Below are 26,579 nucleotides of genomic sequence, written 5' to 3' on the forward strand. Positions count from 1 at the left end.
CTGCCTCTTCACTCCTATCTATTCACAAATACAGACTTGTTCAAAACTCCTGACTCTAATGAGTTGAGTGTGTTGCAGAACAACTTTGCTGCATCTAAGGTAAACAATGTGATGAATTAATTTGTGAGTAATAGTGTGGGCGTGGCCGGGGGCTCCAAGACCACTGATGCTTTTATCCTAGCATGTTACTAAAATGAGAAGACAAAATTCTCACAATAGCATAATAAACACATGAAGTCCCTCTGAGCACTTTGGCATCTTGCAAAAAGGAAACTACTTGCTATAAAACAGAACTTCTCTCTTTCTTTCAATACAGCCACTGGGCAATAAAATGAATTAATAAAATGAAAGGAAAGCTTGCAAGAACAAAGTGTTTGTATCTTCTCAGCAATGAAAGGATTGTATTAACGTTCTTTAAAGTTTTCTTTGTTTCTGAAAGTGCAGAGTTCATTATTGTTATTCATGTTTCTTATAAAAACAATAGAAAGAGATGATTTGATTTTTTTATGATGTTAAATGAAATACAAATAAATGAGCTGTGCATACTTCTGCATATCTTGTGTAGCTTACAGTACATCTAATCCTCCATTTTTTCATTCATCTATCCATACATTATCTGTAACCACTTATCCCGTTCAGGGCCACATGGGGGATGGAGCCTACCCCAGCTAATATGGGGCGAGAGGCGGGGTACACCCTGGACAGGTCCCCAGTGTATATCAGGGCCCCCCAGAGAGACATACACAAACAGATAACCATTCACAATCACATTCACACCTGCGAGCAATTTAGACACCAACCAACCTAACATACATGTCTTTGAACTATGGGAGGAAACTGGAATTCCAGGAGGAAACTTACACACCTTAAACGGTGAGGCGGCAGTGCCAACCATTCCACCGACATGCTGCCCTCCATTACGTTTCGTTAAATAGAATTAAAGATTCTTTTAAGCTGATCTGGATGGATGTCAAGATATAAATTTAATTTAGAAAACAAAAAATTTGTGAAACGTGAACACTTGAGATTTTGAGACTCTCAACTCTTCATAACCTCTGAAAAGATTTCATCAAAGGTTGGTGTACCATCCACTAAAGCAGAGATGTTCCTTATAGGAATTAGTAGCAAACTGTCTTTGAACAATCAATTTACTCGGCTAATACAGGCCGCTGTGCAATTACCTGCAGCATTAGGTGAACTGTTAAAAATCAATAGGAAGTTGTAAAAAAGGTAAAAGACAAACATTAAAAAAGAAACACAAGCACTTACTATATTGACAGTTCCTGCCCATGTACTCCCCCGGGCATTCGCAAGAATAGTTGGCAATCAGATCTGTGCAAACGCCCCCATTCTTGCATGGATCCCTTTCACATTCATTAATATCTGAAAAAGCCAAGAAACAAAAAGAGGTGCATTAATTTATTTGCAGCAGACATATAGGCCATTAGAAAGACCTCATCCTCATTAGAATTCATTGGTATAGAGAATATATTGAATTTTCCCTTTGTTACTTGATTCTGTCTCACAAAGACACTGGTACCTTGAAACTAATGAATCACATTCAGTTTAGGAGATTAATGGACCCAGAATTTGAAATGTTAAGAATGATTCACCTTGTGTACTTTCTTTGTAGAAAAAATTATTTACTTAGTTTGCTTCTCAGTGTGAGTACTATACAATACTAATACAATGATTTACTCAAATCTACAGTAAATATGATCATCAGTTACTAGACAATGGTCACAGCATTTATATTGCTTCCTATAATGTAAACTAATTCCAGGTTTTTTGATTTCTTTACATTTATTTCATTTTTTTCCATTTACAAATGTCTTGCCTCAACCATTACTGTAGAGGGAAATACAGTAGGTGATAACTCAAATGTACTGTGTGGAAATAATGGTACAAATTTGATGTGACTCAACATGTATATTTGCATCCTGGCTGATGAGAGTGCGTGATGAATAGTATGTTGTCTATTCTCAAAAGAGCAGACTTTCACAGCACTACACTACTACTGCGCAATTATACTGTAAACTGTAAAAGGCTGTAGTTCAGTTAAATAAATGTTTATGTGTGTGAACGTGACAATATATTCGCTGTTTGGCTGGAATTGGCTCATTATCTAGTCTTATAATAAAGCAAAGACCAGTCAGTCTCTGTTTAGGTAGTGAAGCTACTACAGTCATATGTCTTTTCTGTGTGCACAGTGTTGGATAAAACATAACTTTTCAGAGCCCCTTAGTGATGTTTTGTCAAAAACAGTAACTAGCAACATTTGGGGCCCACTCTAGCCATTTTTCTGAAGGAATGTCAAGAACAAATGTCAGTAAATATTCTCGTTTGTGGCTGAGACTCCTTGAATATCTGTTTTCAATGTGTGGGGCAGGAGGACATTCAGTTGACCATAAATGTGTTTATGAGATATTAAAGGGCCAAAACCTATCCTTATAGTATATCATCATAAATTACTTATGTTTTGTTTTTGTTAAATTTATGTTTAACTTAAAAATTAAGGTTTTAGGGTTTAGTAGTTTGAATAAATTCTAATGTTTGTATTCACTCTATTAATGACACTACAATTCAACAATTTTATAAAAGTTATTATAAATTATTATATAATTTTGTATGTATTGTTTTGTTTGTACAAACTGTAAGTTTGCCAAAATTATAACAGAGTGAAGTACAATATATTCACCCAATTATTTTCCCTGTCAAGCTGTGAATATTTGTAGATACAACTTTTTTTATTAGGGTGTAGTCTTACATTTGCATTTTGCCATTGCACACTTGGTTTGTAATTGTCTATTTGTTTGTGGACGTCAATGTTTAGCTGTTTTTTAGCGTCTGTTCCCCAAGACATTTTCAAAACCATTTAATACAAAGCCATTAAAGCCCCAGTTCACACTGTGTGCACATTCCACTTCTCTCTAAATTACATCAGGGTTAGAGATGAAATGTTGTCTACAGTCTGCTGGGACCTTGTAGCTGAGTCTAGATGGTTTGTATCACAAAGACTCAACCTGTATGAGTCGACTGGGGACATGTGCTGCATTAGTTTAATTAGGAAAACCAATCTTACTAAATTATTGGCATAATCACGAATACAAAGGAAAAAATGAACATAAAGCAAATCTGATTTATCTGATGTATGTTATTTCATAAATCTGGATGAAAAATGTTCAAGGTCAGCTGTTATGTTCTAAATCCTGCCTGATCGGTGCCTTTAAGCAGGAGAATCACTCAAAGATTCCGGTTTGTCATTAATGGGGTAGTGGATGAATTGCAGTCTTCTAACTGCTTCGTAGAGATCACATGCAGCCTATACAGTAATGAGTCGTTAATGGACTGAAAATCATGCTTAAAACTAGTTTCCACATGTTTACCTATGCTGTTTCTCTTATGCTTCAGGATTGGCTGCAAGTGTGTTTTAATGAGTTATTACAGGACAATGTGAGATAATTACAAATTCCAAACATAGCCATCATGACTAATACCAGAAACTAGCCTCCTACTGACAACCCATTATTAGTACAGAGATGAACAAACAAGCACTTGTCAGGAAGAAGGAAACATCTTGATTATGGGAGGTTACTGAAATCAAGGGGAATTATGCTTTAATTAATTCCAGTTTGAGGGTCCTTACGATCCTGTTAAGAACTTGTCCTATTAAAAACCACAATGGCCAATCTTCATTCAAACATTCAGCCTTTCTGTTAAATTTAATGCATGTAATCCTTAAGAGACATTAATTGTTAGCAAGTGTGACAACAACAATGCAGTTAATAATAAATGGTACCACATGCCTACATGACAAACGAATGTATTTCAGAGCAGAGAAATTTGCACTGGGAATATTTAGTCTTTACTAACTGCCTCAGTGCAACACACATGGGGAAATGTGCCTTTATACTTCTGAGCACTGCAATATAATCAATTTAAAGCTTCTACTGAATCCATTTACTGAAACTGTGAATAAATGGAGTGGCATGAACATGAATATGTTCGCAAATGATACCAAAAACGTGTAATATACAGCTTATTCTTTAGTATAATAAGTGTAAAGGAAACAGTAACATGTGCCTAAATTTCACAGGAGGAGGAAATAAAATCAACAATCCTTAGCTTGGACTACTATCACTAACCCCTTGTTATCAAGCCACATACTTAACAACAGTGTTACTCTACTTATGTTCATACAGTGGGTTCAAATACAGAGGTGAGCCAAGTGGGCAAGCCACTCAAATAGACTGGAGCGATACACTGCGACAGCAAAACATAGTAGACCATCTTATGATTTGCCTCCCTTTTATGAGAGGCCATCAGCCTCTGGGAGATCAGCATTGGAAAAGTGACACTTAAAGTGCTGTATTGCTAGTATATCATGTAAGAGAAAGGGGATTACGCTAAGGACTGCAGCTAATCCACCTGGTAAAAATTAGTGAAGAGGGGTAAAGAGAAGCATGGAGAGGACAGAAGATAGAAAAGCTAAGCAGATAAAAATAGAGGAAGGTGTGCTGGTTCAGTGGTCAGACAAATAAACTGTTTGCGCAGTTACAGGCATGCATCCAGGCAGTTAAAGCAATTGATAATAGTTTAAATATACCGTTTTATATTTAAACATCTTTTTAAAGCCTTAAACATTTCCAACAACTACAGCAACTGATGTCTTCATTTTTATGATGGTACAGTCGTCGTTTAACAATTTAATGAGACATTCTGAAGTAAAGATTTCTACAGTATATGGAAAAAATCAAGCTGCCAGACAACACCCTTCTCCAGAAATATCAGTTTAATGTTGTTGTTTTTTAAACTGCTATCTAAATAAGTACATTTAGATATTTTCAAAGGTGTTCATGCTTTTTTGTCACTTTCTACAAATCAACTCAGTCAATCCTAAAACTAAGGCACTCAACCTCAAAATATATTTCTTAAGTCCCTGGTCAGACTCTCTTTGGTCCACTGGATCATCTTGCTCCCTGACTCTGCTCTTTTACTGCTCCCTAAAAAGTGTCTCAGTTGGGCAATAACGAGAGCAATGAATAGTGCTATGTGTCAGGAACTAATACTGTCTGTGAGCACTAAATTGGCTATGGTGTGTCCTGGGAGCAGGAGCAAGGCTTGCAAAGGGAAGCGTTCACCTCTGCCCCACTGGGCTGCACTGACCTCCACAGCAACTGCTACAGTTCCAGTTCATTCAACAGTAGATGTGTTGTACACAATCTAACAAAAAGGAAGGTTATAGACGACATAAATGTAGAACAAAGATTAAACAAAAAATTTTGAAATTCCAAGTTAACCTTATGTGCCTACCTTTGTGGCGATAATTGTGCAGTAACAGGTGGGGAGAGGCTAATAGGATAATAGCTTACAGAACTGATGCTAATCAAGTTATAGAACTGATCATTTTTGGAGACTGGCATCCTGTAATATAGGACACAGTAGGCTGTTTGTAAAAATCACCAAGAGATAGAGATTATCAATTGGCAATCGATAGTGCCAATTCACATCAAAGTCATCTCAAGGCACTTTACAGAATAAAGTCAAGACTATAAAGATGTATAGAGAAAACCCAACAAATCCCCCTTGAACAAGCCCTAGGCAACAGTTGAGAGGCAAAACTCCCTTCAACAGAAGAAACCTCCAGCAGAACCAGGCTCTGGGTGGGCAGCCATCTACCTTGACCGGTTGGGTGGAAAGTGGAAAGAGAAAAGAAAAGAGCAACATAAAGCAACAAAAAAACATTGGGCAGGTTGGTAGGACCAGTAGCTGCACACTGGGGACACCTACAGAAAAAGACAGAGATAGTGAGAAAGGGAAGGAAAAAGACAACTACAGAGGAAAGAACACACAAAGTTAATGTCATACAGTGGTGAAAAATAAATGTGGGGTGAGAGGAGAGGTGAGACGTACAAGAGGAGGAAAGGAGCTCAGTGCATCGAGGCAGGGGGGGGGTCCCCCATTAGTCTAAGCCTATAGCAGCATGACTATAACTAAGTATAAGCTTTATCAAAGAGGAAGGTTTTAAGCCTAGATTTAAAAGTAACAAGGGTGTCTGACCTGGGAGCTGGTTCCACAGGAGAAGAGCTTGACATCTAAAGGCTCTGCCTCCCATTCTATCTTTGGAAATTCTGGGAACCACAAGTAGGCCTGCATTCCAAAATAGAAGTGGTCTATTGGGATGATGATGGAGCTTGACCGTTTGGAGCTTTATATGTAAGAACCAGCGTTTTAAATTCTATTCTAGATTTAATGGAAAGCCAATGAAGAGAAGCTAGTGAAGTTGAAATATGATCTCTTGGTAATTCCATGCATGGACTAGTTTTTTGGCATCACTTGAGAGAGGATGCTCCTAATTTTGGCAATTTTCTGTAGGTTGAAGAAGGCTGTTCTAGAGATTTGTTTTATATGTGAAGTAAAGGACAAATCTTGGTCAAAAATAACTCCAAGGTTCCTTGCACTAGTATTGGAGGCCAGGGTTATGCCATCTAGAATAACGGTATGGTTGGACAGCATATTTCTGAGATTGTTAGGCCAAATACTATGACTTCAATTTTGTCTGAGCTTAGAAGTGGGAAACTGTGGGACATACAGGCTTTTATGTCTTCTAGTGATGCTTAAAGCTTGAATAATTGATTTTTCTCATGTGGTTCCATAGATATAGCTGGGTATCATCAGCAAAGCAATGGGAATTTATGGAATGATTTCAAATAATGTTGCCTAATACAGACTTATGTAAAGTAAAAAGTAATGGTCCCAACACAGAGCCTTGTGGAACTCCATAACTAACCTTTGTCTGCATGGAGGATTCATCAGTGACATGACAATTATTTATTGCCTAACCATAACCTAACCTACCACTGATGTTTTTGTGCCTCACCAAATTATTGTGTCTGAACAGTTTCAATCTCATATAAAACTGACTACCACTTTGACTCCATTGTAAGAAGTTATATCTGTAATTTCTTTGTGTGATGCCAAAAAGGGCCCCTGTGTTCCGACACGGTGGCGCTAGCTTCACAAATGGTTTATTGGCTCATACTGTATGAGAGCAGGTACAGTACAAACAACCACTGTGGGCAATAAAGTAAGTCACTGGGCATTTTTTTCCTTTGTATTTTGTTTGAAAAATAAGAAAACACCAACTTCCAAGCTGCCCAGGTGAGACTTACTAACCAGACTTGGTCTAAAAACTTGTGAACAGAAAAAATACTTGTGGACAAAAATGAATGGACAGTATGATGTTAGTAGTAGTAATTAATATTCTAACATGCAAAATGACTGGTGATTGTGGCTTCATTTATACACGTTCAAACTGCTAGAGCTAATAATCCAAAGTTACTTTACACTTCTAACTTGTTTGCCTGCTCCAAGAAGTGTCAGCCAAGAGATGTCCGTGCTTATGGATTCTGTAAGAGGTACACAATACAGCTAGAAAGCCTCCTGTGGTTCATAGAGATTGGTAATGCTTTATACAAATTCAGTTAAAAATACAACAAAAAGTTTGCAAACATGGTTATGTTTATAATGTTTGTAATTCTCAATAGAGCAGAGAGGCAATTTTATTTTCTATGCAGATTTTTTAATATAAGCATTTTAATTGCAGTTGGATATATGCAACAGTATTAACAGCAGCTTAAACTAGCCCCCCAAAAACAACACAAATAATTGAAATAAATGCCTGCTAATAGCTTGTAATCCTCTCACACTTGTAAAGCCCTGAAACTTAATTAGCAGAACGAAAGGTAAAGTCCCTGCAGTATCTTATCCAGTTCCTCCAATAAATCGGAGTCAGATGTTGGGCAACATTGGTTAAAGCCTTCTTTTTTCCTTTGCCAAGACACTGTAAGGCACACAATTGGTGGTTAGTCAAGACTGTGCTTTCATGAGGATATGCCCTATTGTGTTTCATCTGTGCATTTGGACTCAGTTCAGCACTCATGCACAGTTTTCCCTGGGGAGGTTTCATCTTATCTCTTTTAAGTCCCAAAGCTAACAGTCACACAACTACCAGCTGATCCTCTCGACCTCACCATCTAGGCAGACAGCAGTGGTTTGACATTTGTGGTCAGAGATCAACAGGAATGAAGTAGACAACTGGTTGTTTATGCCTGCCACATAATTAACCCCTGCACTTGAACACTTCCTTAGAAGCAATCATCCTATTTTCCTGGTTGTGAGGGTTCCCCTGGAAAAAGCTGATCATGCCTTGTGATTAATACTGATCATGCAGGTGTTGGGATTAATACGGAAAAAAGTTTGCAAACAAAAGGAAAAAGACCACACTAGTGATTTCCAACTTGGATGATAGTGTGATCAGGAAGAATGTATAGCATTATCTCATTAGCTCTGTGACAGACCACTTTATCAAGGAAGATTTATTGGGTCAAGCACAAGGATGTAATTAACATAAGTTATAGGTTAATACTGTACATAAGAGCAGAAATTTAAATAGACTATGGTTGCTTTATATGCTCAAACAAGCACAGAAATCTCAAAGTATGTTATGTTCCTCTCTGCATATCATATTAAAATATATAGGCACATGTTCTGCCAATAAAGCACATGTACTGTGTAATCAGTGTTAATCTATGTTGTGCTTCTGTTTTCTTTTGTGAATTTTTATTTTCCCCACTAATTGCTGGTAGTCTTGATGTAAGGCAGAACCCACTTGTAGTAGGTGAAGATAAAAGAGCCATCTGCACATATCTTGTTGGGAAGCAGTGAAGGTTTTATTACCCCTAAAAGTTAAGATGCATCACTTGTCATATCTAACCTCATACTGCATCTCCTGTGAGTCTGTTCATTTTTCATGACTGAATGCTCACACATTACAGTACAGTAGATGCAGTACACCTTGATATGTATATAATGTACATACAGTATTCGGGTTGACAAAATTATTGCTTGCCTACATGAATTCCAGCATAGATAGCTCTGTGTTGCTACCGTACTCCAAGAAATGCTTACTGTACATGTCCTCAGCACTGCATTTTTGTACATAGGCAATCAGTCTTGGATGTTGTGTCTGACAGGTCCAGTTACAGTGAAAAGTGTCGAGTTCACACTACACAAAGCCAGGACAAGCCCTGTCTCTCCAAGTGGAGTCAGAGATATACTGTAAGAAGAAGGAAGTGCCTGTCTCTAAACTCTATTCTGTCAACCTGTCCTTACCTTAACCATCATCACATATGATAGGATTCCCAGTTTGGGGTCTGATGAAGCTCACAACCAGTTTAAGGATATATTCCACATCACCTAATTTACCCTTGAAATGTGTATTAACAGTGATATATATACGCCTTAGTCATATGGATCTGGGCTTAGTATAAGTATTGATTCCATTGATCTCCTTTGCCCAGTTTCTTCAATCTCATCTAATATCCAGGTTAGTTTTTGCAGTGGTAGCGTATGTTTCAAGGGATATGATGATGCATGAAGCTGTGAATGCAGGATTAAGAATAGTGTATTCCAAAGATACGTTTTTTGAAGTGGGATTAGCCCTCTGAGAAGTTATTCACAGCAGCACTCCTGAAGCCCTTGAAAAGGTATCTCAGGATGCATTCCAGAGAGGTTTTAGTATCTGGGAAGCAAAAACTCATCATTTTGAAGACATGCAGACCGGGAGGCTTCGCTGAAGCTGGCATGTGCAGAATGTGAAGAGCCCTCGGCTCAGAGGCAAAATGACGCTCGGAGGAAAGCCTTAAGTGTCATTTTAAGCTTACAGATGGAGCCTCCACAGCAGGTGTGTGAGGGGAATACTAACTCGGAACAACAGAGGATGATCCAAAAGCTATTTAACATCACCAAGCTACACTTACAAGAATATTTAAATGGGGTAAGATGCAGAGAGAAATTGTTGAAAGATGTTGGGCAAAGTGCGATATATATATATATAATCTACAGTATATTTACCACTTTGAATTAAGGTGTATAATAGTAAGGCTAGTTTAAAAGATCTAAAGAAAGAAGTTGTATCATGACTAAATACTACATTTGTATGCACTAAAGAGGAGACGGTCTTGATAAGGGTGAGATTGTGAATGACTTGGGCAGAATTTAACAGATAGTGGTACCAAATTAAGATGCATCAGTGCTTTCAGTAGGGAGTAATTTCACACTGATTTTATTATTTATTTCATTTCTGACCCTCTGTCTGAACTACCTTTTTTTGTGTCTAATGAACACAAGAGGACAGTCTATGATTGCTTTAGCTAAAAAGTGCCATCATCCCCATGAAAGACTTTTGGGAAAGTCATCTTTATAAATAAAAAAAAATATACAATAAGATTTCTATTTTAGACATCAATCTAAATCCTATGATATGCTTTACAAACTCCACATTCTCATGACTATCAAAAACTGAATAAACTCAGTGTGTAATAAAACAATGCTGATACTAATGAGACCATGCACTGACCATTCTGAGTTAATGAAACTCCATGTAGCCAAGCTGAACATTTATCAGTGTTTGGTTTTAGCTTGCAGTACCAGCCAAAATCCCTGGGCAGGACGGAGTTGAACTATTTTCTGCCACCTGGGAGTTGGAATTGCATCTTTATTTATGTTTTGGCCATCTGCCAAGAGGTTCATCCTTACAGCAGAGGCCAGGAGGTGATAGCACAGCTCAAGTGAGAGAGGGGGGCCTTACATAATTAGGCCCTGGTAACAGCTTGTTCCCTACAGCTCCTCCACAGGAAGGATAAACCAGGTGAATAGATGCTCGGGGATTGGGAAAAAAGGAGAGAAATAAAACACAGCAGCGAACAAATAGGCTTCTTTTTGACAATTCTCATTATTTTCTTGGTGCTTTTATTCATAACATCAAAGTGCATTTTCTGAAGGCGTTTGTTTCTTGTCATTTTCTCTTTCATTCTCAACAAGAGAAATGATGCAATCCAGGCTATGGCACAACCTCTTCTGAAGCTTCTACACATTCACTTCCTTTCAAAAGTGCTGGCCTTTCCATAGAAGATTGTGTTTCGCTACCAAGACTGCACTTTGAGCCACAGTGCTGACCATTTTATACATCCTCGAGGCATTCTATGCCATTACATTTGGGTTTAACAGCAATGTTGCTTGTGGAAAAAAATAAGAAGAAAAAACTGCTTCGCCTGTAATTTTGCTAGCAAAGCACCACCTTGCCAAAGAAGAAAGGTCATCTTACTTAAAGTATGTTTCTACAGCAGTTTTTATTTGGCAAGGTTTGCAAAACTCAGTGCTTACTGAGGGCATATAGAGAAGGTGACATATCACTTTTATATTATCAATGATAGGCCAGAGCACTGACAGATGAGGATATAGGAACATGCATAAAGCACCAACAAGATCAGCTCCAAGCACAGAGGGATCCTGGTAAACAATGTCTGTTATCATTCATTGTACTTAATAAAGTTAACAGGAAATAAAATGTCAATGTCAGTATGTCAAACTAAATGCTCCATCTATAAAGGCTAAATATAATATCAATGTCAGTGTAAGAAAGCAAATGGCCCTGAACAACTTGATTCCAGCTCGTTTCCCCAGCTTGTTATCCAAAATGCCCCCAGACAGAGGTTAGATGGGGTCAACTCCTCCTGGGATAGAGAAAGGCGCAAGCAGGGTTCCCAAAGAAAAAAAGACACTGGTACAACATTGATCTTTGACAGGGTTTCTATCACTTTGTGGACACATATAAATACAAAGAGGCACAGGTGCAAAAAGCAATACACACCAACCATGTATACAGTAGCTGACAGAAATATTAATATTAACATATACTGTTATCATAGTATTCTTACTGTATTGTAAACACAATTTATAGGTGAGCCTCTTTAAACAGCTACTAACTAATAACTTTCTTTGCACAGTACCATTTTTAGCCTGATTCAAACACAGATCCTGGTTACTAAAAAATGGGAGTGTTATCAGTGCTTAGAAATGAGTATATGACCCTATATAATCCATAATCTATACATAATCTATGTGCCGTATGGAGGCCCATTTAAGAGACGCTGCAGGGAGGAATGAACAGTGTTGCTTTTCCAGCAGAGAAGCATGATGGGTATTCTTTAAGAATATACCATGACTACAACTCGCACCAAGTGAAGAAAACAAAAGGTAAAAAAAAACAACCATTAGCATGTTAGCAACAACCCGTTCCAAAAATAAACACTAGTGTAAATACACTTGTCCAAAAAGGTTGTTAGAAATATGTAAGACAGCAGTCCTTCAAGTAAACCTATGATTATGTAGGTGATCATGTACAGTCTGTGTTCGAAATGTTTTAGAGATGGGTTGATATAACTGTAAGATCACCCGAGGCTGTCGGTGCGGCATTACGCTGACAGGTGTGTCTGTTATTGAGCCTAGCATCACTGCCCACTGCTAAAAATAAAACACCCTTCAGTCTAACTAAATACAATTCAAAACTACATCTTCCTGAATGATCATACAGTCAGAGGAATTAATTCAAATAAAGAGGCTGCACATGCTAACACGCTTTATGTATCTGACTGGAAAAGGATCTCTCATCTGTGACCACTGATTCAGCATGCCCTTCTCAAAGTAGACTCCTGCAGATACAATAAAACATTAGAAATGGAGTGCAAATGTATATGAGACAGAAAAAAATGGCCCCACAGCATATCTTGATAAAAGCGGGAAAACACAAGGAAAATAAAACCCTCACCTGCAGGAGCACCTGAACACTCACACAAACCTGCTGCATAACCTCTAGAATCTAGCACAGAAATTAAGGTCTTTGAACCTAAAACCTCTGTGCTTGCAGCATTTATCCCCTGGTCATGGAAATGTGGCAGATACACCTATATTAGGGCCTCTGAGCTAGAAAGGAACTGATCACTGTAAACAAATGGGAGACCGTGTGGGCAAGAGCATCCCCGCTGGGATTTTGACTGTAAATTTGGAGCTCCCTTACCAGCAGAATGCGAACCCCAGGTTAGTGTCGAGTATGTCTTCACCAGCCGAACAATGGAAATAATTATGCACCTGTCAAGTTACAAATAGCAGACATCTATGTTTACTAAACCATTTTCACAGAAGCCCTAACTCACCAGGAGACAATCAGCCAATCTGAGAAACAGCTGTAGCACTCAGTAAGTCAAAGAGAGATAAAATCTATTATAGATTTAAACACAGGCTGCTTCGTTTAAATTAGTTTATGCATCTGAGAAATTATGTAAAAACCACAATGAAAGGAAGCCATTCACAACATGTTAACAACTTATGTTGGTCTTTCCTATATTCTGCCATGGCCTGTCATTTCCTTCCTCAAAATGAATGGCAATACAAAAAGTGTGTATAGTAAATGTGGATGCTGAGGTTTTGTTTTGAAATACTGCATGAAGTGAAAGATACCAATATGTATGCACACACACACACACACACACACACACACACACACACACACACACACACACACACACACACACACACACACACACACACACATGTTAAGAACATCAACATAAAATGACAACATAAAAAGACATTTTGAGGTTGGATTGACTAACCAGATTCTAGCTGAACCACCACATCAATTGGTTAACTTTTGTTTCCAGAGACAGAAATACGTGCTCCTTTGAAGGAAGAAAAGACCAAAAGTGCAGTGAGCTAAAACAACACAACTGCTGGCCCATTTTGATCTGCAGAGACTCCTGGGAGAAAGAAAAGAGAGTGCAGACACACTCTATCTCTCCAGGAGTTGTTGATCATTGGCATCTGTCGGGTAGGCTCTGTGATTGTGGTGGCTTCTTTGGATGTTTGGTGGACTATGGAACCTTCCCACAGGATTTCCTAAACTCATCTCTTGCTGTAAATGCGTCTTTCTAGCCACAGACTGAGAGCAGTGGGTGGGCTGTGGGATTGTGAATATAATGTTGAGAGGATGTCTGGAAACAGTCACGTCCTCCACACAGCTCTACATCACAGTAATGGAGCAGTGGGGAGAGCCTTCGGGCTGCCAGTGTTCACAACAGATCTGAGGCCACTTCACGTATAGTGAGACACATTTTTTTACCTGTGATACAATGATGACCTGGGAGAACTCCAGCAGGGGAGAATTTCACAAAATATGACACTGCGAAGTACTGTAAAATACATTGGAGAATCTTGGGTGACTAACCTAAATAATGTCAAAGTATAAAATGTTGTTATTTTTAAAATGGTTATATTCCAACATGATCATGTGTTATGAGTCCATGCAAGTGTTTCATTATTCGGAGAAAACAAACTGGTGTAATCATGCTAATGCTGTGCAGATTAACATAATTTTAGTACAACTTTCCAACTCTTGTAACCCAGAGGCCATTAAGATGAGACATACTTATTCTTACAAGAGCAGACCTCAGGCACTATGGCTAAACCAATCCCTCCTGTTTATTTTGGAAATATGTTAACTTTCTGTGACAAAATATCCCTTCTGTACCATGAGAAAGTTTTGAGAGAACTTTATCGCTAACTTTTTTTTGCACTTAAATCAATCTTAATCCATTTAGCTAATCCTGCCCCCAAAACTTAATTTTTTTTTAAACTCAAAGTAAAAATCCAACCTAAAACAAAATTCAGCTATATTGCTCATATGATCTAAGACAGTTAAAAGATTTTCTGTACATGAGCAACTCTGCCCCAGAGCTATAAACAAAACGGCAATAGCACTTTGTGGAAGTTCACCTCTGAGATTAATAGGAAACTTTTTTTTTTCTTTTTGGTAAACAGTGGATACTTTGCAAGCTAATTTGGTAAAATATGGCTGTTCTGGTTCATAAGGTTAAACATTAAATCTGGACAACAGGAGCAAACATTCACTTAGACCTCAACTTTGGCATTAGTACCATCAGAGAAGCAGCAGTGAGAACATCCTGAATGAGGTTATAAAGGTGGCATAACGTTTGATCTTAATGCACGCTTATATATTATTGTAACCATTTATTAATTTAAATGTTTTCTGTTTAAAGGTCAACACGTCTATGTTTAAAGGACAGAAGCACTGTTCATCCCAGTATTGTTTGTTAAAAGAGAAAATTTCTATTTTTAACTCTAAGCATTTGGGAGTTTGTAGGGCCTTATGGAATTCCATTAACATTTAAAAACACCTACAAAAGGGGAAGGAACATTTCATGGTTCATTGTGATCTTTGCTGGAGTGACTTTAACTGTGCAGCCTTAAAGGTAAAAAGAGACAACAACTGCCTCAATCATGCTGAGAGCCGACCACACCCACTGTCCTGTCTTGGTGGCCTCAATGAGAGGAGTGTAGGACATGCTGCCTAACAAGAGCCCCCTCCCTCCCTCCTCCTGCCAATACAACATACCGTAGATATTCTGCTGCCAAGTCACCTCCTGTGATGCAGTGTTAGGTTTGAGAAGGGCAAGTAATTTTTCGCTTGAAGAGGTGCAGGTAACCACTCAGAGGGGCGATAGCAAAGTAAAGTGGTTGATGTTCACAGGAACAAAAGGGATGCTGGGAAAAGCTGTCGGACCTCTGCCTTTGCCTGACAAATTGTCGTAGTTATTGCTATAGTCAAAATCAAATGTTTAGGAGTTAAGGTGTCTTGATACACATTCCTGCTTCCTCAGGCTATGCATTCACCTTGTTCTTAAGCACTATATTGTGCACAACAAACAGATATGAGTGGAAAATAAGTCTGGCTTTTATTTCTCTTGTTTACTCTCAACAAAAGTCAACATGAAGGCGAAGAGTCAGAGTGCTTGGTCAAATCTTATAAAGTAAAAAAAACAAAAACCTGCTTCCGGACACCTTTTTACTGGCTGAGAAATTCTAATTCAGTTTCTAAATGTGGTACCAAAGAGTGAGCATGGAGTCTCTTGCTTTCTCTTGTGCTAATAAAAGGCAGCCTGTGATCTGGCCCAGGTGACTAACAGTAATGGCTCCTTGTGGCTTTGTCAGTCCACAGCCATAAACACTGGCTGATTATACTGTGGCAAAAAGCTGTGGAGGCAACAGGGCTAATAATAAATGATAGCAACTGTCAATACAGTACAAGATCAAATGCAGGGCCACATTCTGGAAAAAAAAAGCCTACATTTAGCCTGAATCAATCCTGCCTTGCTGGTGTGTTTCAAACACAAAAGCAAAGACATGTATTGATCAAAGACCAATATGGAACCTGCTCAAAAGACTTTCAGGCCACAGAAGGATGGAAAGAGTTTGAAAATTCAGGCCACAGAAGGATGGAAAGAGTTTGAAAATGAACACCAGTTATCTAACAGTCTACTTAGCCAAATGAAGTTTATGCATAAATAATCTCTGGCCTGAAACTGTTTCTCTCCTAGTGCAGTGCAGTGAGCTCCACATAAAATTAGTGAGAAATTAAAAGCAACTAAACCAACAGTTAAAAGGAAGGAAAAGGATTGTGTGAACAAGCTTCACAATCTCAACATGAGATGGGCCTCTATTAGACAGCTTATGGTGAAAGAATAAAATTCAGTGCAGGGAAAAAAAACTTTTCACAATTGAAAATCCACCTAGTTTATTCTTCATTTGTCCTTGATAGCATGAGAAAGAGTGCCCTAAAAATGATCTGCAACCTTATGATGACTAAGGCAATCAGTCCCAATCTTCACACAGTGACAGTTCATTACAGCCTTTGGCTACTAGCCCAATAACGTGGCACTTGTTCTCTTGTCACCACAGGCACATGATGTCACACTGTTCAAAAAATGAATGACTTTGTGTTAATAGGAGCGCTAATAAAATCACTTCCTGCTAAGGCAAAGCTAACCCTGGCTTCCTTAGGTATGTCGAAAGTTACAAAGACTTGAAAATAATGAATACATTTTTATTAATAAAACTGCATATAATGGTATCTAACAGAGGTTATGTAGCAATTCAAACGGAAAAAAAAATTAACACACAGTAAGATTTAGTTACATATGCAAACAAGTTGCATATAAAGAAGCTGAGTAAAATGAAACTGTGAAACACAATGCCATAACCTTCAGCTGTGTGTCTGACGTCTGTCCTAAAAGTAGAAAGCTGTGTGACTGAATGCTGCGTTCTTAAAAAAAAAAAAACACAACATAAAGTATCTGCCCATCAAATAAGTTTAAAATAGCTCGTACTTATCCCAGCTGTCCCTGTGAGACATCATTCCTGGCTGTGCTTCATAAAACTGGTCTAACAAGCAGGGATATGTAGTGCATGTATTTAGGATAATGTTCAAAGGTGTGAAATTGGATTTGGCTCTGACAGAGCAAGGAGATAGTAGGAGCAGCAAGTAAAAAGCCGGGGTTGGCATACACATATTTCATGCTACATCTGTATAGCACACAATATACAAAGCTAAACATCAGTCTGGACCAGTGCTGGTTCAAATAACCAGAATAGGCATTCTTATAATACAATACAATCCTGAATCTAACATAAAAAAAAACATAGTGTAAATATGCTGAGAATCAGACAGAATCAGAATCAGACATCCGTTTGCTTTGCAGCAGCTGTGAGCTTATTAAAACTAAGACTAATATATTGATTCATTTCGAATTGACAGATGCAGTATTTAAAAGTTATGTACTGGTGTGAACTGCCATTAGCAGTGAATAGGGGCACATCGTTATCTATCCATTAAATTAGGGTGATATTCATTAAACTAACACACGTGGTACGACAGACTGTTGATCAAGACTAAAACATCCTTTTTTTTTGTGCTGTTTTTCCTATCCTATAGAATTCCCAGCCAATATTTTTTCTCACTTTTATCCTTCTCATTAAGCTCATTATCCCGACAGCATACTAACAAAGACAGCAACACTGTGATTGTAAAAGGAATTTATGTGCCTTTATCATTTAATTGAAGGGCTTATCCACACACTAGATTTGATTATTAATGCTTTCAAATACAGAATTCCCCTCGTCATCCGTTCTCTTCCATTCTGTAATGACCATGTGGAAAATTGGCAGACATTAATGTGTATTCAGTCCATATCAAATCAGTTTCTCAGCACTCTGAGGGCTTAATAGGAAACAATAACTGAATTATGACATGAATACTAGCCAATTGCTCACAATTCTGGCTGGAGACAAATACAATGACATACTGTTGATTCAGTAAGTTGTTCCATTTCCTTTTAAGTTTTGTGTGTTTTATTAAAACAGAAACACACAGAATGACTGACAACAGTAAACAGGCTTTAACCTTGGCGCAAATGTCAGAATAAACATTTGCCTTGAGTCTTAGAGGGTTAAGTCTCTTTACCTTTTAAACCAATATGAATCCATCTCACCCAACTGTCTGCACCATGATACATTAAATCCAGTACTCACAGGCACACCAGCAATGAAGAACAACTAGTGCTGTGCAGGCTAATGCAATGCTCAGCCAAGCACACACCCAGGCGGGGCAGCCACATGACTTGGCCTATATATCATACTGCAGGATTTAGAAAGATTTAGGACTTACAAACAAAGCTACATACTACTTCCTTGGATCTGTTCAAAATGCAGGATATGTGTGTAGGTTTGATGTTGCACTTGTATATTTGTAGCTGCTGGCTAGCTGGTGTTGATTCCACATGCAGTATGACATCCTTTCTTTTTCAAATAAATTGACATGTTAACTAGGTTTCACTTTCTGACAGTCAAAAACAGACTTTACACATGGTAAATGGAGCTTCAAGCCTTGACACCATCTAATATTTTCTGTGAAATTGACTTTAAAACTGCTGAGAACAGCGACTACTGCTGACAGTACCTAAAAGTGAAACAGACTGCTTCAGAAAAACAGTAACTTAACTTTTGAAAACGTCAAAACAACAACAACTCACTCTGATTTCATAACTGCTTATAGCAACTAAACAGCTCTAGTGTCAGTTGTGGAAGTTTAGAAGTGCTGGAGAAAGATTTTCAGCAATAATTAATACATGTTTTGTTGTGTTAAGTAAAATAACTTAATAAGTTAGGACAAATTACCTGACGTTGGTCCACCACATGCAGACAGAACAACCTCAGTGCAGATTCCTTCTTGTAATCCTTCCTCATTTGATGTTTGTTTTATTTAATGAAAATGGAGGGACAGTGTGTAACATGTCAGTCCAATGTCTTCCATACATGTAGGTGTTAAAACAGGCTGAGATCTAGTGGCTGCAAAGGTCGTAGCTTTTTGGCTTTGGTAGCTTTGGCCTATGGATGCAAACACTGTTGATGTTTGCATCCATAGGCCACCATTCATGTATTCATGTTTGTTATTTAAACTTGCCACACAATACTTTATCAAATTAAATAAAGTAAATCATTTTCAACAATTTTACAGTTCCTGGGGTTGGTGCGCCTCACATTTTGTTACACTTGTGTTTAGTTTCACGGTTAGAGTTCAGAGGTGGAGCATAAATTGGGTTGGGGTTAGGAACAACCTGGTTGTTCTAACATAAACTTTGATGACATAAATCGCAAAAACCATTATTGAGAGCATGTGCAACAAAAGAAAGCAGGTTCAGTATTTCCTTTCTCTACCAAACCCGCTATTGTTTTACTGAACTCGTCCTTTTAAGAGCGATTTACTTCATGTCAGCTGTTAAACATTTATGGCTGCTCAAGGTCGTTATTTGTGTGGGAAAATCTTTGAATCATACAGACAAATCATACTCAGTGGGAATGTATAAAAGGAGACACAAAGGTTTAAAGTGTTTCACAGCTCTTAAGTTCCAACTTACTGTGTTGGCAGTGAACTCCACTGAAGCCTGGTGGACATTTGCAGACGTAACCGATGAAGGTGTCGCCCCTGTAGGTCTCACTGACCTCACATGTTCCTCTGTTGTGGCAAGGGTTTGGATGGCAAGGGCCTGAGTGGAAAAAGAAGAGACAAGCGTTTTGTGAACAGTGAAGTCTGTTTTTACCCAATTTTAAAACAGTATGTTAATAATGTGAGAACCCGATTATTGTTTTCCTTTTTACGTTTTCTGTGTTTGTGAACATAATTTGGGATGTAATCCACTTACTCTGGTGTGGCACACTGATTTCTGTGTGTACATGAAAAAAAAAAAACACCACGCCAACTGTCACAAAACCATTCTTACACACTGGCTATTGAAATAGACAAATCTAAAGTGTGCATTGGCTGTGAATTACACTGAGTTGGCCCAGTTTGACAGGTGAAACTGAGGATGACAGCAGAGCAGGGAGAGACTAGCATCCAGTGACTGCTTCTGGTCACTGTGGTCTGGAGGGCAGCCCAAGGCACCGTCTTAAAATCAGTGAATATGTCCCCTCCAGGATGAAAACACCTCATCTTACAGTTCTAAGTGGAGAGCATCGACTAGCTGTGAGGTACCACAAACTTTGTATTTCAGTGAAATGTATTCAGACCAGTAGACATACATTGTACACACATTAAAGTAAACTGCTGAACATTGAGTGGAACAAGTACAATTGTTAAATAAAAATCTGATATCAACAATGCCAAAGCAAAAACAGAATCTCCTAATTACTAATAAGTACAATGAAATACATAATTGTGAGTGTTGTCCACTGCATCTTTGTTTAAAAAGCCAATTATTAAATAATTTGTGTTTCGTATTTATGTTCCACACTGCAAATCATTTGCAGCTGAAAAAGTGTTTTCCTGAGTGATAGTATTGGCTTTTCCTTGTTCACTAGATATGAAGCACAGTCTCACTGGATAATTAATAACTGACCTTCTCCCATTGGTGTTGCTATTTACTCTTTAAATAACAGCGGGTGCTGTATTAAGTTGCAACCAGTATTGCTAAAGTCCCTGGACACTACAGAGATATATCACATCTATCTTTGATCTCTTTTGGTAGCTAGTCTTAACAGATACATGGTTCAACATTTAATAAGAAAAAGATCAATTTAAGTTTGTTTTATTAATCTTTTTAACTTCCAAAATACCAGCAGGTGTAGAAGACATTTTTGTGTATGTTCAGTGTAAACTGAACTCTGCAATATACAGAGAGATGTGTGGTTATTCAATGTTGCCAATGAGAAACTTCCCAAACACATACACTCAATATTGTAATATGTTTACTAAGATAACTTGCCTCTTAAAATGCACGGACTGCAGTCATAAATGAATGTATCAGTATCTGTAAGTATGAATAATATCTAAATGTTTCTATATTTAGATACTGTATCTCTAAATCTATAAATATTTGATGCTTTTGTTGGTTTGTTTGCTTGGTTACTGCCTCGATGTGCTTATACCTCCTCTCACTTTGAAAACTGGCCCCCTTTGTAAAAGCCTACATGTTGTCATTTCACCACCACAATGTCAGAAACAGTTTAGTATTTCTACTGTAAATCACAGGGTGCTCCCACTCTGTACTGACACCTACACTGACAGTGTGTATCCAGCAGCCTATTCATCATTGCCATTGTTCTCCTAAAGATCTGGGTGTGGCAAACACTGGGACCTTTTGCAGCTGCTAGTGAATTCAAACTCTGAACAACAACAACAAAAAAAGACAATCATTCAAAAAATGTCCTAGAGCTATGGTGGAAATGATTAATGACATAGTCAGAGCACTTTTACTTCACTTTTTTGTTTTTATACTTTTTTAATCCATTCTCCTCACTATTTTGTCTCTTTGGCACCAATAATAATAAGTAAGGGTTGGAACTTGGAACCAAAGTCATTACACCTAAATGTATACCACGCAGCAATGTAATGCTTCACTGACAGTATCCACAGCATGGTGCCACGTTACTGCCATCTAAAATCTCCCATGGACTAACCTGCAGTGAGGGGCAAAATGTAAATGATGAGGCCTTTACGCAGTTATTGGTTTCATAACTCAAGGGCCTGTCGATAGCTGTCTCATCTTTTATACATAGAGCTGTTCAATTGCACAGAGCCTGTCAAAAGTTTGTGGATTGAAATTGGATGGGGGAACTTCAGAAGTCTCCCACTGGATATTAATGCAAACTTGGCTAAAGCTCAGCATGTTGAACATTAAAGGATTGATGTGAAAAGTAAGTCTAGCGGTTTATGTGATAACATATGGCCAGTCCAAAGCTTGTAGTCTGACAGAATAACTAAAACAAATTTGCTTCAATGGGCCTTTTTGGGGAAAAAAATGCTTCCTGTCTTTCAATAGTCTATAATTTCTATTCTAGTTGTTTTGCAGTCATATCTTACCACTGACAGGTAAACTGTGCTTTGACAGGCCTCTTATTTCATTTAAAGTGATAAGCAACAAGAAAAAGTCTCAAGGGTGAAACCATGATGCCCCCTCAAGTCAATTTGACAAATGAACAGGCACGAGCACCAAATTTGACAATGTCAAGTAAATGCATGCGGCCTTGAATCGTACACTACATCATCTGCTCAACCATTTAAGACCAGCCCCAACACAGAATATGTGTAGGCTTAAAATGAACTCAGTCAAGAAAATAAATAAATAAACACCACTGGCAATCTTATTATTGTTCTCTCGTTGGAATTAGCAGGCCTCTGGATATGAATTACAAACGAGGTAATCCTATCGAAGTCACGCCATTTCAAATCCAGGACCTGTATCAGTAATAATGAGAGTGGTGGCTAATCAGTTGAACAGAGGAACGTATAATAGCTTTTACAGAAGCCCTGCTCTCTGAGGGAGAAAGGGGGGTGACATGTTTCAGGGCTGTTTTGACGCGTCGATCTATAGTTGCACCAAGGCATACTGACAGCCTCTCTAATGGAGAGTGCATAAAGCAGAAAAGAGCATGAAGGGAAAGAGGCAGAGGGGCATAGTGAGGAAAGGGAGAGAGAGTCAAAGTGAGCATGTGAGAGAGATACAGAGACAATGTCTTCTCTAAGACAGCTACTTTTGAGTCAGAAATGGGTTATTTTTTTGAAATAAAAGGTTCCAAAAACATGACAAAGCAATATTTCAAAAAGATTGATGCACTGACGCTGTGATTTATGAAGCTGGATGACAATTGTAAACAAAGAATACTTCAAGGTGACGGAAACTCTGCATAGCTGTACACCCGATGTTGAAAACTGATAGACCGCTAAAATGTTCAAGATCAGAGGCCACAGTCACATTAACACAGCACAAAAATAGATTTCCACTGAGAATATTAAATCAAATTATTCCACAGAGGGGATGCAAACTAACCTTGCCAAAAGGAAAACAGTGTCTAATTGCTATTGCTACTATCGTGCCCTTAGTTGGTTGACATTTATACTAGTTTTTAGGAAAATAAAGAAAAACATAATGAATATATACATTACCTCTGTGGCTGCGGTCTGTTTCTGACTGCATGCTAGCACAATAGTTTCCATTAATTTTAGGGACTAAAGTGCTATTTTCTCTAAATTCTCCATTCATCGATTGACTTGGATACATGTATGAATGACAGGAAGGGGCACAACACATCTATGAAAGAACAAGCAACTTTTGCAGAAAAGGCAAAGAAGTAGACACTGTGTGTCATCTGAGAAGATCTCATCTAGCTGTCAGTGGATGCTCTCTTCACTCTGGGTGCAAGTTGTGTGATGCGTGTCTGTGTGATACATGTCTGGAGGAAGAGTTGGCAGGTTTCTTGTGTGAATGTCAGCTGCTGCTCCTCTCTACAAGCTGACACTCGCTCAGTGATTGATGTGAGCCTGTGCTGTGTCCGGCACGAGTGCTGTGATTTCTTTTGTGGCTGCAAAGAGAGGCCAATCAATCAGCTGTGAAAACCTGACCGATTGTTAAACACAGGAAAGCATCCTTTGTTTCCTTGCAGATCAATCACTGAAGGCGTGACATTTTCAGTATTAAGGCAACATACACTATGTGCTCTTACATCTTGGCTGGCAGCTGCCACAAACATTGGCTCCTTCCACATTTGCACGCACTAATGTCATTACATTAATTTAAAGCAGAATTTGGAGTTACAGTAAGAGGGACTTGACTTTGTAAGCGGGATTTAATTAAACACTCTCTAGTTCACTGTGTTTGTCTATTCCAGATACCCAAAGAAAACATTCCTCTATAAATGTGGGCAATAAACTGTATTACCAATGTTCTAATGACAATTACAGTGCCTTGCAAAAGTATTCATACTTTTCATATGAAATCTTAATTTTGGATTTTAGTTAGGGGTATCAGAGTAAAGGGGGCTGAATACAAATGCACGCCACACTTTTCAGATATGTCTTTGTAAAAAATAAAATCATTTGTCATTTTCATTTCGCTTCACAATTATGTACCACTTTGTGTTGGTCTATCACATAAAATCCCAATTAAACACATTTACATTTGTAGTTGTAACGTGACAAAATGTGGAAAATTTCAAGGGGTATGAATACTTTTGCAAGGCACTTTAAATGCCAAAAAAGACAGAAGTCTTGGTATTGCCTGCACTGACTTTAAAATAACTGTTTTTGTACGACAAAGAGGTGGAAGTAAGAAAGCTTTACCGACTATTCCTTGATAAAGTTTTCTGCTGATGCCAGTGAAGGGGTTCAGGCTGTGGACCCCCATGATGCTAAAGTGTACAGCAGCACTGAAGGAGTCTTGATCTTCTACTGACAGCTCCAGTGAGAAACACTCCCCCGGTTACATCCACTACCTTTACTAAAACCTTTATTTTAAGGCGATACAGGACGTATCTAAACTGTGCAACTAAAGACCAACCCCTAAAAATGAAACTGAATTTTGGTTCTAATTTCTACATCTTACATGGAGTTAAAGGAAGCAGGTCCATAAACAACCTTGTTAACTTTTTATAAAATCTAAAACACATTTGACTTGCATCGAGTGTGAAATTTACAATGAAGCTCCTCAGCACTGAATGTGGGCCCAGCCACATCACTGACACATCTGACATGAGCTGATTGTGTCAAATCTATTTAAACCCAGCCTTTTCTTCTATGTTGGCTTCACCGGTTCACAGCCTCATGGTCATTGCATCCTTCACCTCGACTGATGGAAGTTGCTCTCAGCGTGCACCTCCATAGATTCATGCTTTTAGTGAGACCTTGGAGTCCTACTCTCCTGTGCTCTTGCCATTCTGCCATTTACAACCATCAGCATTTGACATTGTCAGACAAATGCACTTGGAGTTTAAAGTAGTTAAAAAAAATCATGCAGAAACTAAATGGTCTAGCATATGTAAGCTAAATATTCACATGGTAAGTTCAGCACAATTCCAGGGGTGACCCACAGAAAAGCAGCAATGGAGGTTGTCTTGTCAGACACTAAATGTCAGGGAAATGTCAAAGCCATGTCCCTGTCTGCCAAAGGTCTTCTCCAAAAATGCATTTCCCTGATTTGCATTGTGAGTAATGCAAAATTGTACAATGCATGGTTAAACAAAGTAGCTGTAACCTAATCAACCAGACAGCAGTTGACTACTGGACTACTGTTCAGCATGGAGGCTGCTCATTATCCACCTAAACTTAAAGCTCAATTATGCTCTCTGTGAAACCCACAGTATTTTGAGCATACATACAGAGACTACGGGCTTTTCACATTTGTGTTTGTGTACACGAATTGTGGAATGAAATGACACATGCATTTACCGTATATGAGCTGTAAATGTCTTTGTAAAGTTGTAAAGCCACTGTAAGTGTAAAATTGACTTTAATTTAATCAATACCAGAAACAGTGTGAATCTATGGAACTGACATTAGACCCAACATTGCCACAATGCATGCCTGCATGCAACACATTTCACACACAAAAAAAGCCATGACAAAAACATCCTTAATTTTATGCCACTTCATGCAAACTATTACATAGTAAAGAAGTCTGTCAGTCCTTCATTCTGTGTAAATTTACAATGTGTGTGGATGCCACAAATTCAGTCCAACGGCAAGTTAACATACAGTGTGCACACAAGGCATAAATGTGTTTTGGAATATATAATAACAATAGAATTTCCCAACATATCAATCCTTAAAAAATGGGCAATGAGTTTTATTAAAAATACAGCTCAATAAAAAGGTGCGCAATGTTTTCTCTCTTTCTCATGTTTACACCCACATGCTACATTGAGACAAACGAATATTAAGACACTACTTGAGACACTGTTATGCACATGAAGAGCTCATCTAGTATTGGTGCTGAAAGCCCCTAAAGAGCTTTGACGATGTGATATTCTGAGTGTACACGTGTTTTTTTCTTATTGTGGATATTTGAGTATTATAATGAATGAATGATAAAAAATAGCAGTGTCCATTATAATCCCTCATTTCCTGTCCTTATTGAAAGCACTTATAATAAAGATACATTTTTTACTAAATCAGTCTACATTAAGAGAATGATGCTCATTTAACACACTGACAATCAATATTTAATTGAATAATGAATCTAAAATAAACACAGGGCTTATTTTTGTGATACGCAAAATAACTATTCCATAAAACACAACAAAAGGGTCAGACTCAGCATGTTTCATTGGACTTCCAACAGCAGAAATGTAAATCTTTGGCATCAAAGTTTTTTTGTATTTTTATGAGACCACCTCTTAAAATATCAACATCTCTCAACCTCAAATTTTAAATTCTAGTAGTAGCTCCAAATTCCTTGTAACTGGTCAAATGTTTACAGACTTGTGCAATCAAATCAGTAGGAACATAGACAGACATAAACACAGGACCAAAAACAATAGAGGCCAAATGTGCT

At 38.1% G+C, this 26,579-nt stretch overlaps 1 protein-coding gene across 4 annotated transcripts in view; it reads right to left on the reverse strand.

Moving 5' to 3' along the window:
• Positions 1-26,579, reverse strand: part of LOC137136392 (EGF-like repeat and discoidin I-like domain-containing protein 3) — a 101,844-nt gene that overhangs the window by 44,028 nt on the left and 31,237 nt on the right. For 3 of the 4 annotated variants that reach the window (XM_067521706.1, XM_067521705.1, XM_067521704.1), the window contains 3 exons: positions 19,671-19,799; positions 18,931-18,990; positions 1,270-1,383 (listed from right to left, as the gene is read on the reverse strand). In XM_067521706.1, coding sequence (XP_067377807.1) covers positions 1,270-1,383; positions 18,931-18,990; positions 19,671-19,799 — 303 coding nt within the window. The remainder of the gene's footprint in view (positions 1-1,269; positions 1,384-18,930; positions 18,991-19,670; positions 19,800-26,579) is intronic. The other variant, XM_067521707.1, reaches the window with a different exon arrangement.

Source organism: Channa argus, chromosome 11 (assembly GCF_033026475.1).
Source record: "Channa argus isolate prfri chromosome 11, Channa argus male v1.0, whole genome shotgun sequence".
Taxonomy (NCBI): Eukaryota; Metazoa; Chordata; class Actinopteri; order Anabantiformes; family Channidae; genus Channa; species Channa argus.